This window comes from Eumetopias jubatus, unplaced genomic scaffold, assembly GCF_037043125.1.
Source record: "Eumetopias jubatus isolate StellerSeaLion01/CBP00866 unplaced genomic scaffold, mEumJub1_p1.0 scaffold_16, whole genome shotgun sequence".
Lineage (NCBI taxonomy): Eukaryota > Metazoa > Chordata > Mammalia > Carnivora > Otariidae > Eumetopias > Eumetopias jubatus.
This window is the reverse complement of record NW_028274822.1, coordinates 25367645-25384852: the sequence shown is the minus strand read 5'-3', so window position 1 is coordinate 25384852 and position 17208 is coordinate 25367645. Positions and strand designations below refer to the sequence as shown.

The following is a 17208-nucleotide window of genomic DNA, read 5'->3' as shown; positions in this document are numbered from 1 at the left end:
TGTCAAGAACTGAAGAATTTTGCCCTACTTGCAAGTTAACAAGTCAGTCACTGTTTTGTGGATCCTGAAAGGACATGGAAATTCCTGGGTCAGTGATGGAGGACAGCTGTTAGTCAAACAAGAGCAGAGACCAGAGCATTAGCATTTTTTTTTATGGGTTCCTCAAGCCCCAATCTGCACAAAGGTGGTGTGATGAGGGACGGATGACTCCCTCACATGTAGTGGGATATTATAGGAAGAGAACTCTGAGCTTAGGGAACCGAAATCTTTTATAATGGTCAGTAAGCAGGTTTACCTTTTGCTCTTGAGGGAGACACAGACATGCCCCCATCCCACCCCTATGTTCTCTTTGCCTGGAACACTCTACCTTCTTTAAGTCTTAGCTCAGATGCACCTTCTCAGAGAGGCCTTCTCTGACTGTGCTCTTTGGACTTGTAATTTCCTACCCCTATTCCAACCTGCACTCATTATTCCTCTTCTTCTTTTTTTGGCTTAAGAAATCTGGTAGATATTGATGTCATTTACTGAGATAAGGAAGACTGCAGAAGAAAGAGTTCATTTTGTGTTCGATTTTGAATTCTGATTTAACCTTCATCAACATTTGTGGGATTGCCAGGTAGGCAAATGAATGCACTAAGTTTGGAGCTCAGTAAGGATGGTCGGGCTTGGAAATACACAAAATCTAACATGAATTTTACACTGTCCAGAGATAAAAATAGTTCTTGCCTTTAACACACTACACAACCGTTCCTGTTCATTGCTTCTGCTCTTTACTTATATTCAGCCATGAAATTCCTTTCACATCTCTCATTTGGTGTCACAATTCTATTGTCTTGTTACTTAATTCAGCCAGATCATGTCACCTATGGGTTAGATGGGAGGGCTATATAGCAGTGGCTAATAGGAATTTGGTCATTTGGAAAACATGTTGGAAGGATCTGCAGAAGTTAAAAGTGCTCCAAGGTTATCCCTCCTGTCTCAGATATTCAACAATGCTGAATGTCTTAATGAAAAATATCAACTCTGAACTCCCTGTCAGCTAAAAATAACAGTAATTCATAGTCTCCTTTACCAATACTCTTCAAGGTTAACTCCATGAAAAAAAGATAGAGCAAAGACTTGCTTGAGCCAAATTTCAGGGGCATTTAGGGCAGGGAAGGGGAAGGCAAAGTGATGAAAGAAAAAGTCGAGACGTTATTTATATCTCTATCGCGGCATTCTTTTCAAAATATGTAAAAGAGTTTAAAAAGCTTTCCGAAGGAACTTCCATTGTGCCTGCACTATTTTGGATGGCAGTATTCAACAAAAAGTTGCTGGAAAACCTGCTCATTTGAAATCTTGCTTTAGGTTTATCCAAGTGAAAGCTGAAAGCATGGAGTTTCTAACCTGAAGACTTCAAGGCCTGGCTGAGTGACTTACTGGCTGAGTGACCTTGGGCCAACGATTTTTCCTCTCAAGCCCTGCTTGGCCTCTCTCACAGAGAGGGTTTAAGGGTCCACTGAGATATTGTATATGCAAATAACCCACAATCAGGACCTACACAAATATGTAATCATCAATTAAGACAATGATTCTTAGGCTGGGATTTGTGTGAAAATCACCTGAGAAACTGTCTCTCAACATCTTAGTTTTCTTATCCATAAAGTGGGATAATCATACCTAGTTTTACTGTTTACTGGTTTAAGAAGAATTTAAAAAAAAAAGGAGAAGAAAAAAAGAAATAATATATATGAAAGTACTTAGCCTCATTCCTAGCACTTAGCAGGTGGTTCAACAACATTTAGGAATTGATTTGTCTAGGTTTTTTTTTTTTTAAGATTTTATTTATTTATTTCACAGAGAGAGACACAGCGAGAGAGGGAACACAAGCAGAAGGAGTGGGAGAGAGAGAAGCAAGCTTCCCGCTGAGCGGGGAGCCCAATGCAGGGCTCGATCCCAGGGCCCTGGGATCATGACCTGAGCCGAAGGCAGACGCTTAATGACTGAGCCACCCAGGCGCCCCTGATTTGTCTAGTTTTAAGAAGTGCATAACAGCATATGGCCAGATGTTTACCATAAGATGCCCTTTTCCCTGAACACAGGAAAGTGTAAATGGTCCATTCTTCTGTCAGCCAAAGGCAAGTGAGCACTGGATGTAAGTCCAATTAACACCCCGCTTCCATTTCCACATGGTCATATACCGTGTGATACACAGCAAGGTCCCTTCTGTTTCCTCACCTTCACCCTGATCTTCACTTCTTTCAAAGGAGACTAAGAGTTTTGAATGGGGGTAGTTTAAACCCTTTTCATGGTTATCGTGTGTCTTTTCAAAAACTAATATGGTCTTTCCAAGATATTTTTAAGGATGTCAACTGTTAATCACCTTGTTACTAAGACGGATCCTCAGTTCTATCACTGGTGAAACAAAGACTGATATGACATCAGAAGTGATTTTGAGAGAGAAAGTAAACGGTGAAATCTCCAGGTTTGTGGATATGGCCAGATGTTTTCAGGCAGTGAGTAAGAAACTGTGGGAACATTTAGTGAAGGGGTACAGTAGTTACGCCTGATGATTACAAACATGGGCATGGGCTTTATCATCACACTGCCTGGTCTGAGTCCTGGCTCTGTGACTTTCTGAATGTGTGACTGTGAGCAAGTAAAAATCTTCCTAAGCTGGTTTATCTATAAATTGAAAATTAAAATGAAATATACCTCACTCATACCCTTTTCTATGCTCCCGCCAATGTGAAGCAGTGAACCGAGAAAGAGGAAGACACAGGAGGCACTGTCAACCAAAGGAGCCACACGAAGGAGATTCCTAAGAAGATGCTGCAGCTGGACAGGAGAACCTGAGCACAACATGGCTGGGGCGGAAAGCAGGCAGCAGGTCTCCAAGAAAAGGATGGAAACGAAAATTTTATTGGATCTGCTTGACCATTTTGAGAGGAGTTTTAGAGTTATGTCTGAAAGTCTGTAGCTGTGTTAGTGACTGGATGTCTTTAACACATAATCAAGAAATCTGCCTAGAATCCAGAACACATCAAGTATCTGCACGAAGATAAACAACAGAAAAACTGGCAAAGGACTTGAATAGAAACTCACGAAAGAGGAAATCCAAATTGGGGGGTGGGGGGATGTCCATCCTCAATGGTAATCAAGAAATTACAAATTAAATCTATAATGAGGTGCCATCACAAAATTGACAAAACTAAGTATTCATGGGAAGTAACAGAACCTCTCACACACCACCAGTCAGAGAGTCAAATGGTAGCACCCCATGGAAAACAGTTTGGCATAATACACATTGCCCAGCAATTCCACTTCTGGGTGTCCATCCCAGAAAAAGGTATGTACATATGCTTACTCATGACCGAACTCACATATTTATACTTGTGTGAGAATATAATCACTGAATGTCTTCTTGAATGTAAGTAACACAAGGACAGGGATATTGGCTCTTGCATTTACTCTTGTGCTTGGTACTGTGAATCAGATTAGTTACTCAAGAAATGATTGTGGAATCATGAAAACACGAATTCAAAAAGACATATGCACCCCTATGTTTACTGCAGCATTATTTACAATAGCCAAATTGGACACAATCTAAATGCCCACTGCTAGATGAATGGGTAAACAAGATGTGGTACATATGCACAGTGGAATATTATTCAGCCATAAAAAGAATGAAATCTTGCAACAACATAGATGGATCTAGAGGGTGTAATGCTAATTAAATAAGTCAGAGAAAGACAAAAACCATATGATTTCACTCATATGTGGAATTTAAGAAACAAAACAAACAAACAAAGAAAAAAGAGGCAAACCAAAACAAAAAACAGACTCTTAACTACAGAGAACATATGGTCACCAGAGGAGAGATGGGTGGGGGGGTGCGTGAAATAGGTGAAGGGGATCAAGAGCACACTTATCCTGATGAGCACTGAGTAATATATAGAATTGTTGAATCACTATATTGTATACCTCAAACTAATATAACATGATACACCAGTTATACTAGAATTAAAATTTTTAAAAAAAGGGAAAAAAGAGAAATATCCTACTTACAATTTCCTAAGAACTGTTTTCATATAATATCTTTAGCATTTAATAAGACGATCTTATTATATATGGATGATTTTTTTCCTACTCATTTGCTCTACTACAATAAATAAATTACCAATAGGAAATGTTAGTTGCTTTCCAGGGTTGAATGCTACCTGTTCATGGTATTTGGTTTGCTTGATACAGCAACAGAAAATTTAGCAAAAACATTTTTAGAAAGGACAGAAAGTAAAAGTTTACAGACCTGTGAAAAATGTTCTGCCATACTAGAACAGAAATTAACATAAAAATGATAACGAAATGCCAGTTTTGATATAAAAACACAAATATTAAAATAAGTATAATACTCAAAGCTGCAAGACTGTATGTAGTGAGACAGGCCCTCTCATAGATCAGGTGTGTAAATATAAGATGATATACAGGTGCATAAACTGCCCAATGTTTCTGGAAAGCAATTTGGCAGCATGTGTTGAGTCTTAAAAATACAGATAACCTCTGACAGTAAAAACTAGTATAATTCCAGTTCTAAGACTATGCCAAAAATGTAACTGAAAAAAGTTGAGATAAGATTTACTTACAAACTCTTCATGAATTATGAAGTAACGTAAGAGATGTAAAACACCCCAAATGAGCAATAATGGACTAATGGTTAAATATTCTTTTGGTACATCCATAATACAGGTTAAAATGTGAGATTTTCAAAGAATTGATGATACCACAGAAAAATGCTGATGATCTAAATGCTAAGTAAAAATGGCAGAATACACAACTGTATGAAGTATGATCTCAATTCTATCAAATATATGTGTGTGTGTATAATACACACAGAATACAATAATTCTTATGGCAGAATAGACTACAAATATACTTTATGCTAAAAGAAGGGATTTTGGGGCACCTGGGAGGCTCAGTCAGTGAAGCATCTGCCTTTGGCTCAGGTCATGATCCCGGGGTCCTGGGATGGAGCCCCGCATCGGGCTCCCTGCTTAGCGGGGAGCCTGCTTCTCCCTCTCCCTCTGCCCCTCCCCCCGCTTGTGCTTTCTCTCTCTCTCTCTGTTAAATAAATAAATAAAATCTTAAAAAAAAAAAAAGAAGGGATTTTAACTTTTGTAGTTTTTGTCAAGGTGTGTTCAACATTTGCTGCTTTGATACTTAAAAAGAACCAGAATATCTCCATTTACACTTACCAGATCAATATTTTGCATTATATCCTGAAATGAAGGATGAGTTCGAAACTGTTCAAAGAGATCTCGTTTGTAAAGCAGTGCGTACACCAAGTTTGGATTGTGGTGAAGAGAATTTGTCAGGCAGGAATTGATGATCTCTAACATCATTCGAATCACTTCTTCGATGACATTCAGGTCTTGTGCCTAATAAAGAAAGAAAAGCCACATACACAGTGTTTTTCTCCTTAACACGGAATTAATCAGAACAAGAGTAACTGCTTTAAAATTATAACATTAGGGATGCCTGGGTGGCTCAGTTGGTTAACTGTCTGCCTTTGGCTCAGGTCATGATCCGAGGATCCTGGGATCGAGTCCTGCATCGGGCTCCGTGCTCAGCAGGGGGGCCTGCTTCTCCCTCTCCCTCTACTTCTCCTGTTTGTGCTCTCTCTCTCTCAGACAAATAAATGAAAATCTTAAAAAAAAATTATAACATTGAAAAGATAATGCAAAAGAACCCTTCGAGATGACTTTTGTCAAGAATCTTTAGAATCAGGTTTATCACTTACTATAAAGTATTCGAGTAAAAATCTTTTGAACTCAGATGGTCACAGTTAGGAACTGAACATAATAAATTACAAACTTGCCAATCTGGAAGGAAATCTGGGGCTTCCTCAGCCCCTCACTTACTAGATCCTTACTGGCCTTCTCATCAGTGGCATCACCCTAAATCATTAGATTTCCACAGTGTAAAGTGGTGGTTGGGTCTTACCAAGTCCAAGAAAAGTGCCTAATTCAGAACATGACCTCACTTCTCTACACTGTCATTTCAATCTTTCTATTTACAGATAAACAGCCTACTGTTTTGTCTCTTTTTCCTCAGTCAACAGTCTATGGGAATCTAAACATGAAATAGTTACAAGACAGCAAAAACAATCAACAAATCTCTTGGAAGAAAGAACAAGGGAAAGAGAAAATACAAGTAAATATAATAGACGTTCCTTTTCCTCTTGAGTTTTCTAAATCATGTTTCAAAGTTGTAGCAAAAAATTTTAACACTGTCTTATGTGGTTCTCAACATATATAAGGGAATATATAAGGCAATTATATTATAAACCAGGGAGGGCAAAGGGATGTAAAGACAGAAAAGGTTTCTACTTTTCTCTTGAACTGTTAAATGTCAACAATACTAGATTGTGACAAGTCATGCATGTATAGTGTTTAGAGCAAATCTACACAGAGATGCACATAAAAATACTATACATACATCAGAATGGAATTCTAAAAAACTGTTCAGGTATATACAGGAAGGCAGAAAGACAAGACAGACATATGAAAAAGAGGGAACAAAGAGAAAAGAGTAAAATGGCAGAATTAAGCTCTAACACATCTATCAATGATTACATTAATTGCAAATGTTCTAAATAATTAAAATCAAAGATTGGCAGAGTGGATAAAAAACATTAAGACCCAACTATATGCTACCTATAAGAAATTTCAAATAGAACTCACTTCAAATATAGTTAGGTTAAAAACAAAAGGATGGAAAATGATATACCATGTAAATATTAATTGAAAAAATTAATCTATTATTGACAGATGACAGTGACAGATAATCTACCTCAAAGACTGTATGACTTGCAAAGTAAAAAATATTTACTATCTGTTCCAGCAAATAAAAAGCTATGCTTATTCCCACACAATTTATCTCAGCCCGTACAATGTATACAGCGTATAATGTCCAGCATTCAACCAAAATGTATGAAACAAACAAAACAAGTAAAAACCACCCACACCCAAGAGACAAAGTAATCTGCATTATCAGACTGATACAAAGATAGTAAAAATATCAAACAAATTTAAATGAACTATGATTTACAAAATCTACTATGAATCTACATATGTTTGGACTGATGGGGAATTTCAGTGGAGTTGAAAACTATAAGAAAGTGACAAATGTAAATGCCAGAATTTAAAAGATACATGGTATTAGCGGTAAAGAACACCTAGAGGGGTTCAACAGTGGACTTGAGTCTTGAAGACGTAATGGCTGAGCATTAAAATAATGAAAGAATCAAACAATGGTCCAAGAAGCTCAGAGAATATCTCCCAAATCCACCCAAAACAAAATAAAAACACACATGTAGACACATCATCTTAAACTTTGAAAACCAAAGACAAAGAGAAAATCTCGAAGGCAGCCAGAGAGGGGGGAAAACACAGGAAATACGGAGACACAAAGATCAGAATTATGGCAGATGGCTCATGAGAAACTATGCAAGCTGATCTAAAGGGAGTGGTGCCATTACAGTGCTGAAGAGGAGTCAAGCCACCCCTTGGTCACATCTGACAGAAAAAAAAAAATTAAAAATAAAGTTGCTCAAAGATACCTTAAAGCTGAAACCCTGAGCCCCACTTTTTGCGCCAACTCCTCCTGGAACCATCTAATTTGGCTGGTACTTTGGACAGAGCAATGAAGCTTCCGGGCTCTGGCTCTCAGTAAGGCGGGCCCCTACTGCTTTCCCTCCTCTGTGGAGAGGGCAGTATGCATTAAGCTGAAAAGCTACTTTCCAAATGTGAGGAAGGGGTTAGACTGCTGCTTCATAACTGTGGAATTATTTGGAATGTTTTACAAATGGTCGCTATATCAACAACAACAACAAAGATAATTATAAAATGTGTACATTACAACATGCTTTTAAAGACACTTTGCTTTGTGCTCACGTTCCCTTAGACATTGTTCCCAAAGGTGCTCAGCCTCAAGCCCAACTGGAATCTCTAGGGAGAGGCAGAGACAGTTTGGCAAAAAAGACACAGGGGTTGGGGTAGGAGAGGCGGCAAAAGGAGAAAGCAGCCTTCCAGTTAGAGATCAGCCCTTGGTTTCAAGGCCAGCTTTGGGCAGGCTGGAGTGGAGATGGGGGGTCAGGGGAGGAGCAGCGGCAGGGCTGGACTGGGGTGCTCGACATCTCATTCAGGTCAAGCAGAGTCTGGTCCAGCATCCTTTGTGTACAGAGGGGCTCCTCTTTGGTGCATTTCAGTTTATCTTCCAAATCATCAATTGTCTTCTCCAGCTTGGCTACCGATCTCTCAGCAAACTTAGCACAGGTCTCCACCTCCTTGAGTTTATCCATGAGAATCTTTATCTCTTCCTCATCTTTGTCTTCCTTCTCAGAGTGCTTTTCTTTAGCAGCCCTCAGACACTTCAGGTTCTGGTCCATCCATCTGATCTGCTCATCCATCTTCCAGCAACGGGATTCTGCCAGTTCAGCTCGTTCCTCTGGGCCTTCTGAGTCCCCCTCAATAATCATCAACTTCTGAGCCACCTCTTCATATTTCCGATCTGCCTCTTCTGCAATGTGCTTGGCATCTTTGAGCTGGATTTTCTGGAGTTCCATCTGTACTTCATCTTTTAAGGCTCAGTTCTCAATAACCTCCATACCTCTCTCATACTCATCAGCGGCTTTCTCCGCTTCCTCCAGCTTTTGCAGGGCTGTGGCTAGGTGCTCCTGGGCACAGTCCAGCTGGATCCTATGGTTCAAGGCCACCTCGGCCTCGGCCTGCTCCTGGGCGTGCCTTTCCCCCTCCCCTTCCGGCTGCAGGTGTTTGGCCCTCTCCTCTGCATCATCTTGCAGCTCCTCCTCCTCCTCTTGCTGCCGCAGAACTTGGATCCTGTGCTTCGCTGCCTTGATGGTGGTGATCCCGGCCACGGTGCCCACCCAGCCCCTGTTCGCACTTGGCTTCCCACCTCCTCCACTTGGCGCTGCAGCCACTTCTCCGACATTTTTATTTTTAATCATTCTGAAAGAAAACTGATTTCAAAAGCAAAATAGTAGCAATGTATTATTGGTTTACGGCATATGTAAAATGTATTCTCCTACTGACGGGCATCCAATTTATGTTTCCTCGTTTCTATGAGCAAGGATGCAATAAGCATGTTGGTAGATCTGTCCTTCTATTTCTCTGGGATAGATTCCAGGAGAGGCACTGGTGAAAATACTGGATTTGTATTGTTAATAGATGTTGCCAGATCGTTGCCTAAAGAGCAATGACAACACATGTATGCTGACAATGTAGGAAGGCTCTTGCCCTCATTCTCACCCACATGTATAATTATTCCGTTTAACACTCACTGTCTGAGAGATTCATCACTTCTGAATGGTTATGTCAAAATTTCCCAAAATGAGAAAGGATTTATCAACTCCTCCAAGTGATTCATATATTCAGTGACTCTAGGTTTCACAATTGCCATCTTTTAAAATATATTTTTTATCATGACCTACTGTTTCTCTTAATCCATGTTGTTTATTCAAGTGTATGTTTTACTGATATTGCTATACCATCTCCATTTTTTTTTTTTTTTTAGCATTTGCCAGGTATATCTATAATCTTCAAGGCTTTAATTTTCAAACTTTCTGTGTTACTGAAAACATATATAGTTCAAAGCAACCATATGGCTAGGTTTTATAATTTGTAGCTCCAACCTGATAGAATTTTGAGTTTGATTCACTTGCATTTGTTATTGCTGGTACCTTTCCATTTATTCCTACCATCATGTTTTGTGACTTTTAAATCAGTTACCTATTGCTGTGTAACAAACTACTCCAAAGCTTAGCAGCTTAGAACAGCAATAACCATTTGTCCTGCTAATAATTTGGGCCAGGCTTGATGGGGCCAGCAGGTCTCTGCTCCACATAGCTTCACATGGGGATGCTCACCTGGAGGAGAGAGGATCTCCCGGTATGACAGCTCGCATGGCTGGCAAGTTGGTGCTGGCTTGTAAGGAAAAGGGTGGGGGGCACAGCTAGGGTGTGGGGACCAGGGTTTTTAATTCTTCTGCACATGGTCTCTTCTGGACGGCAAGAACTTCTTCACAGCATGAAGGTTCCAAGAGATCTAATTATCTATTATAAAATTTTGGTTAATTTTAATTCGCAAGGAAAACTATCCCAATAATTATAATTTGCAAGTTATTTGAATCTTTAAGTTGCTACCATGACTGAATCAGATTCTGGTGCAGGTACATACTATGAATGACAATAGGCAAATGAAATCCTTTATGCTTCATTTTTAAAAAGCATTATTAAATGGGTAATAATCACTACTTGTAAAAAGATGAAAAATTACCATGAATTTGATTAGAGTTTCTTTACAATTATAAAATCGTCTAAATATCAGTATTTAAACAGACCTAAATGTTATCTAATCACATCACCATTTGGGTGTCAGAGTTTCAAATGGTATTTAAAGAAGGTTGCTATTTGATTTTTTCCCCCATCAAGATTAAATGAGGTAGCATATGTAAGGCCCTTAAAATAGTGTGTAACACACAATAAGTATACCATGTGAGTGTTTTTTAAAACAATGTATCTGAAAGAAGAAAAATCATTTTAATCTTAGACATTATCATACTAAGAACAAAAAGATAAATGCCTTTCTTGTTTTTCTTTTTATTTTTAAAGATTTTATTTATTTATTTGACAGAGAGAGACACAGCAAGCAAAGGGGGTGGGAGAGGGAGAAGCAGGCCTCCCGCCGAGCAGGGAGCCCAATACGGGGCATGATCCCAGGACCCTGGGATCATGACCTGAGCCGAAGGCAGACGCTTAACGACTGAGCCACCCAGGAGCCCCGATAAATGCCTTTCTAAAGTTGATAAATTAATTCAATTACTGTAACTATAAAGAACTTAGAAATCACATTTCTTAGTGTTAAATATAAGCCCCAGATCTCACTTCCATTAATTTACAAAACTGGTCCCCGAGAGGAGATGTATAGAAAAGCTGACTTACATTTATGGAATAATACAAGGCTCTACAAAAAGACATGTTTTAAAAACCAACCATGTTTCCTCTGTATTGTGTCAAAATTAGCTGTCAGAGATAAAATCTGATGGCTCACTGGTAGAGCAGCAAAATACGTGGAGAATATCACGTCTTTTTCATTCATGGTTTTTTTTTCTTTTTTGTACATACAGCTTCCGTTCCAGAAATGGATCCCAGATCAGACTTTCTTTTCAAAAAAAATAAATAAAATAAGTAAGTCCTTATTTTGTGATAGAAAATCTCAAATGTTAAAACAAGTATCCTAAAAAAACGGTCCCATTTTCAGCTGCTGCTGGTCTTTGTCCACGTTGGTAATGACCACTACACAAGTTCTGTGCTAAGCTGTGGTTTCATGTCTAACAGACAAGCTGGCAGTCACGGGAGTATCTTACCCTGTCAACAGTACTCAGAGTTGCCTCATTATATAAACTTCCTTTTCCTTTTAAGAGGGAATTTATACAGTTAAATAGTTTCAAATCATTTATTTTTAGTTTCCTTAAGAGAAGCATATGTATCTTGTTTGTATTAGTTTTGGGGGGATTCCAAGAGAGTTGTCTAAATTTCCTGCATTTTCAGCAGAAAATAAAACCTTCAACAAAATTAATGGGACTTTGCCAAAGTGGGGAAGAAGGGGGAGGAAACGCACAGGCAAGCCTCTTTTTAAAGTTAATGTGCAAATGGCCTTCAAAGCCAATCATTTGGTGATAGACTCTTGTTATCTTTATGTTGTTAATTTACTGGCACACATACTAAAAAGCTTTGTGACCATGTTATTTCTAGCCAGAACTGGATTTGTCCCCAAATATCAAGTTTCTGATAGCAAGAACTAGCTTTATATTACATGCAAAACCACAGCTGAAGACTAAATCCTGTGACCAGAGGAGACAATGTGTAACCTTAATAATGTGGGGGCTGAGAGAAGGGGGAAGGGGAGGGGGAAGGCAGAGTTATGGCACCACCGTTCTGTGTGGGGATGTAAAAACGATGTGGTCTTTTTCTTCATTCCTTGGACAGGGTTTGAACATGGCCCACAAGCCTAAACTAGAAGCCTGGGAAGCATGTTATTGAAAACATGCTTACTGGTGGCAGGAAGGCAAGAGAATGGTGGCTGCTTGGGGACACTGGCTAACTTTCCATGTTTTTCCATACTTGGAAAACAGCCATAGAACTCACAAAAAAGGAATGTTCTGATGGAATCCAACTCAGCTGCAGCTCCCAACAATCACATTACCTTAGCAGGCTACCCACACTGGGCACAAAGCGAGGTGCAGGGCAGTGTCTTCTCCTACTTCCCCCCAGGCCTTCCTATTGGTAGAGAATGAGCATAAATCCGAGCCTAGAGTTTTTTGTTCCGTTTTTTTTTTTTTTAAATTTAATGGTTTGCCTTAAGAATTAGTGTTCATTTCCATTCTTCTTCAAAATATATTGGTGTTTCATTATAGTAACTACTCTTTCACATCCTATGGAAAGTAAAATCTGAGTAAAACAACTCTCTAGAAGATATATCTTTTTTTATAATGGCTTTGACACTCTCCCTCACCCCATCAGAAAGAGAAGAGTCCCCCATTACAGTCTCAGCTCTGCCAATAATGAGCTGTGTGACCTTTGCTAAGTCACTTCACCTGAGTAGAAGTTATTTTTAAGTCTCAGCTTCCATAAAGACTGTAGAAAATGCTGAATTTAGAACGCAAATTTTATTAGAGTAACCAAACATGTAATTAATGTAGAAAAAGCTTTAGGATGACCTCAAACTTCAGTAAAATCCAGAATTTACTTTAGATTACCCTAGCACCTTGAACAGAGTCACTGTTAGTTTAGAAGGGAAAAACACTCAACAACCTTTGAGAGTAAAAATGTAGAAGGAGAAGTTTGAAAATAATCATTCTCTAAACCAAGGAACCTACTGGTTCTTCTAGAATGCCTTAAATTTCAAGGATTATTATCTTTGCTATTGTTAATGCACAAAAGGGAAATAATCTCTATACTTGGGTTCCCTTTTTTATTCCTTCTCTGGAAGATGAGTCAGTGGCACTAAGAATTGCACGTAGGTGAGTTACAGAGCAGTTTAAAAAAAAAAAAGAGGAAGAAAGGAAAAACAGAGGTAGCTGCACATCAGCGGAGAGAAGCTCTAGATTGGGTGCTAGTCCCAGTTCTGCCATAGACTGGACAAGTCACCATCTGAGTCTCAGTCCCTTTAAATGTAAAATAAATGGGCTCTCTGGGGTGATGCAGGGAAGCATCCTAAGTGACCCAGACTGGCTTCTGCTTCGGATATGCAAAGACTGTCTCTCTTACTCTACCAGGAAGAAAAAGCCAGATAATTTAATAAATCATAAGTCTTCCTAGGAAGACCATCAGAGAATGATTTTGGAAGGCAATCAAGTGAAATGAATTCTCTAGAGGGACCCGCCCCTCTAAAGAGAGATGGAGCACAAATATGCTCTTGCCTTTGGCAGAGCACAGGAGGAAGACACGGTCTCCACGGAAGTTGGCAGAAAGAAATCAGGTAAAATTTCAATAAATTCTTAAAGGCTAAGTGTGGTCTAATGTGTCAGTCTGGAAAGCTGGAGCCCCAGATACAGGGGGGGTTTGGACTCACTGGAAAGCTCTTTTCTACCAGCCTTCCCCTCGTCGCGAGAAAAACACAGTGTGAAGGGGAAAGAGGGAAAGAGCCCTCTATCGGACCCTGATTCCCAGAGCCTCCTCTCATACTAAAGCAAAAGCCTTAAGCTATTGGGGCAACAAACTCTATTGGCCCAGAGCACCAGGACATTTCCATTGCTTCTAGGGGAGAAGTAGATACATAACCCATCTATCTGCCTCTGAATGCAAAGCAGGAAACTCATGTCCAGGACACAGGCAGAGATCTGTTCTTGCTGGTGGAGGGACTGAGCAAAAACCCTCTAACACCGGGGGTTAGGGCAGGAAACCATACTGGGTGCAGAATCCTATACCTGGATCCTATGCTACCACTGGGGAAGGGGCAGGAACCTCTCACTCAAGGCCAACCACAGACACAGAGCTGCCAAGATGAGGAGGGACAGAGATGCTGAGAAAGCGCCACTTCTAAGACCCAGGCACACACAGGGACTCCCCAAGAAAGAGGCTGGACCAGGACAACAGAAATACCCCTTCTCTGACTCCACTGTAGGGACTGCTGAAAGCAGAGGTTGGTAAAGCAACAATGAACAGAACCCAGGCCCCACTCTTCAGGCACAGGCAATAACCACTAGGAAATGTCAAGCTAGTAGTGTTCTAAAGACAAAACCCAAACCCAGCTCCAGTCCTCACCAGAATGAGCCAACTCCTCATCAGCAGAGGTGTGCCCATTTATAGGCATACTTTCCACTCCAGACTCTACTGTCTTATACATAATGTCTGGTATTTAAAAGAAAACTAAGACACATAAAATAAATCATATGTTCCTAAAGTAACATAGGGTGCATGATGTGGAAGGTGCTGGGGACAGAGCAGTGATCCACACATGCCCATACCTTCACATGGGTTATCATTTAGAGGAGATTCACCCTGGGGGGTACAGGCACCATGGGAGCACTTGGGGGCCTTAGGGGGAAAGGGGAGAAGTATAGCAGAGTGGTTATGAACACAAGCTCTGGAGTCAGGCCTGGATTTGAGCCCCAGCTTTAGCATTTACTAGCTACGTGTCCTTTGGGCCTCAGCTTTTTCATCTGAAAAATTAGAATATTACCTATTTTATAGGATATGATTAAATAATATATTTAAAAAAAATCTGCTGTCCTGCTTAGCAGATATAAAGTGCTCATTACATGGTAGTTATTGTGATTACTTATTATTAACAGGCAGAGACCTGTCTGAGTTGGTGGGGAGGTAAAAGGCAGAAGGAAGTGCACGCACAGAAAGCCTAAGAGTGAAGTGGACCGTGCTACGGGGAGGAAATCCAGTTTGGCTAGAATGTCAAATTTGGGTGGGTGGGTGGGTGACAAGAGGTGGAACCAGATCAAACAGGTCTCACAGGTCAAGTCAGATGAGTGCCAGACTTCCCTTAGCACAAAGAGGGCCTTCGGGGCTCCTTCTACTTCAGAAACACCCAAAAAGAGAAGAAAAAACCACTTCCAGCTAAAATGCGGCACTGGAGAACAGAAGATGAAACAATTCTGGAAAGGTCCAGGGAGTGCATTTTGAAAACCTACAGAGGCAGCCATTTGGGCATATGACTTGCTACCCACAGAGCAAAGGGCACAAGAAACAGGAAAGGAGAGCAGAAACTGAAACTCAAGGGTGAACTCTGGGACTACCATCCAAAATTTTGAAAAAGAACAACGGGCTAACATTTTCTAACAGAACAATACGTAGTACAAGGCTATACGAGGTAATATATTAGAAATGGCACCATTCATAGAAAGAGAAAATAGTGAGAGACAGAACCCAGAAATGCATCCAAGGATGTGTGGGAATACAGTAAATTATACAGACTGAATTTCATACCAGAGGAGACAAATCATTGAATCATTGCTACTGGGCTGAGTAATAATTAAATAGAAAAAATGTAAAGGCTAGATCTCTAATTAATTCCTTCAACAAAAAGAATTCCAGAAGATTAAAAGGTTAAGAAATAAACTTTAAGGGGTTAGAAAAAAATACAGGTTAAATATTTTCATCCTTTTGACCCAGGGATGGGGTAAGAGAGGAAGGGAGGTTTTTCAACGTTTTAGAAAAGAATCTAGAGTCTCTAAAGGTAAAAAGCACAGAGTTTTGAATACATGAAAATTCTAAGTCTTTTGAAGTGAAAAAAGGAGTCTTATAAATGGAGAAGAGACTAATAGCAACTAAGGAAAATATTAACAACATATTCAGGAAGAGCAAAACCGCATGAAGAAATTCTACAAATCAGTAAGAAAAATATAAACAGCCAATGGCTTGGTGCTAATCAGTGACAGAGACGCAACCAGAGTTGCTCTTAACAGAAGAATGCACAGCTTCAGAGTCATTCATAAATGCACAAGTAATATCGAGAAAGCAAACAAAATCAGTTCAAAAAAAGCAGGACAGAAGACAAAAACAAACAAACAAACAAAAAACCCTAAATAAATAAATAAATCAGAAAATAGAGTAAACCCAAAGAGACAGGTAAATAAATACATTTGTCTCTTTTAAAAGCAAACAACAAGCAGACAACATGCTAATCAGGAAAAAAGGGGAAAACACACATATAAAACATTAGGGAAGGGAAAAAGGAATATAACTATGGATACGGAAAACATTTCAATGAAAATTCTCTGTATAATTCTCTAAGAAAATTGACAATCTGTGATAAAAATGCAAAAATTCAAAACACTAATATATTAGTGAGGTTGTAGGAAAAAAAACACTCTAATGAAATGTTAGTGGGAACGCAAAACGATACAACCTCATTGGAAGAACATTTGGCAATACATAACAAATGACATGGGCATATGCACTCTGACTAAGGAATCCCTCCTTTAGAAGGCAACTTGCACAATTATGAGACAGTGTATGCTCAAGGTTAGTCATGACAACATTTGTAAATAATGAAAGGAAACAAAATGTCCATCAGTAAACTATGTTATCTCCACATAATACCATGCAGGCAGGGAAAGCAATGGAGAGGTCTCTACACTAATATGGAGTGATCTCTGGGAGATACTGTGAATACAGAAAGATGCAAAAACAGTACACACTGTGTCATCTTTTGGGTAAGAAAGGACCTGGGGAAGAGTCAGAGAGAGAGAGAGAGAGTATGCAAAAAGATCCTGGAAGGATAAACTAAAAATAATAAAAGGGTGCCTGGGTGGCTCAACTGGTTGAGCATCTGACTCTTGGTTTTGGCTCACGGGTTTTGATCTTATGGGTTGTGGAATCAAGCCCTGAGTTGGGCTCCTCCCTCAGTGGGGAGTCTCCTTGAGAGATTCTTTCTCTCTGCCCCTACCCCCCACCACCTCTCTCTAAAAATAGGTGAATAAATCTTTAAAAAATAAAAATAATAAAGAAAATAGTAGTTACCTACAGAGGAAGGGAGGAAATAAGGAAGAGGAAATAGGGATGGAAGCAAGAGCTTTCTGTGTATATCCTGTTACACAGTTTTAACTTTGGAAATAAATATTTTACATAGTCCAAAATAAAGCCAAATTGAGACTTAAAAAGAATTCTCTAAAACTTGACAATAAACTGAAATGACT

The 17208-nt window shown here is 39.5% G+C and overlaps 1 protein-coding gene and 1 pseudogene across 1 annotated transcript in view; both read right to left on the bottom strand.

The window, feature by feature from the left end:
- DYM (dymeclin) overlaps positions 1-17208 on the bottom strand; it is a 339132-nt gene that overhangs the window by 57857 nt on the left and 264067 nt on the right. Inside the window, exon 15 of the mRNA XM_028098349.2 lies at positions 5232-5414. Within this exon, the coding sequence (XP_027954150.1) occupies positions 5232-5414 (183 nt within the window). The remainder of the gene's footprint in view (positions 1-5231; positions 5415-17208) is intronic.
- LOC114204969 (uncharacterized) lies at positions 7907-9004 on the bottom strand (annotated as a pseudogene).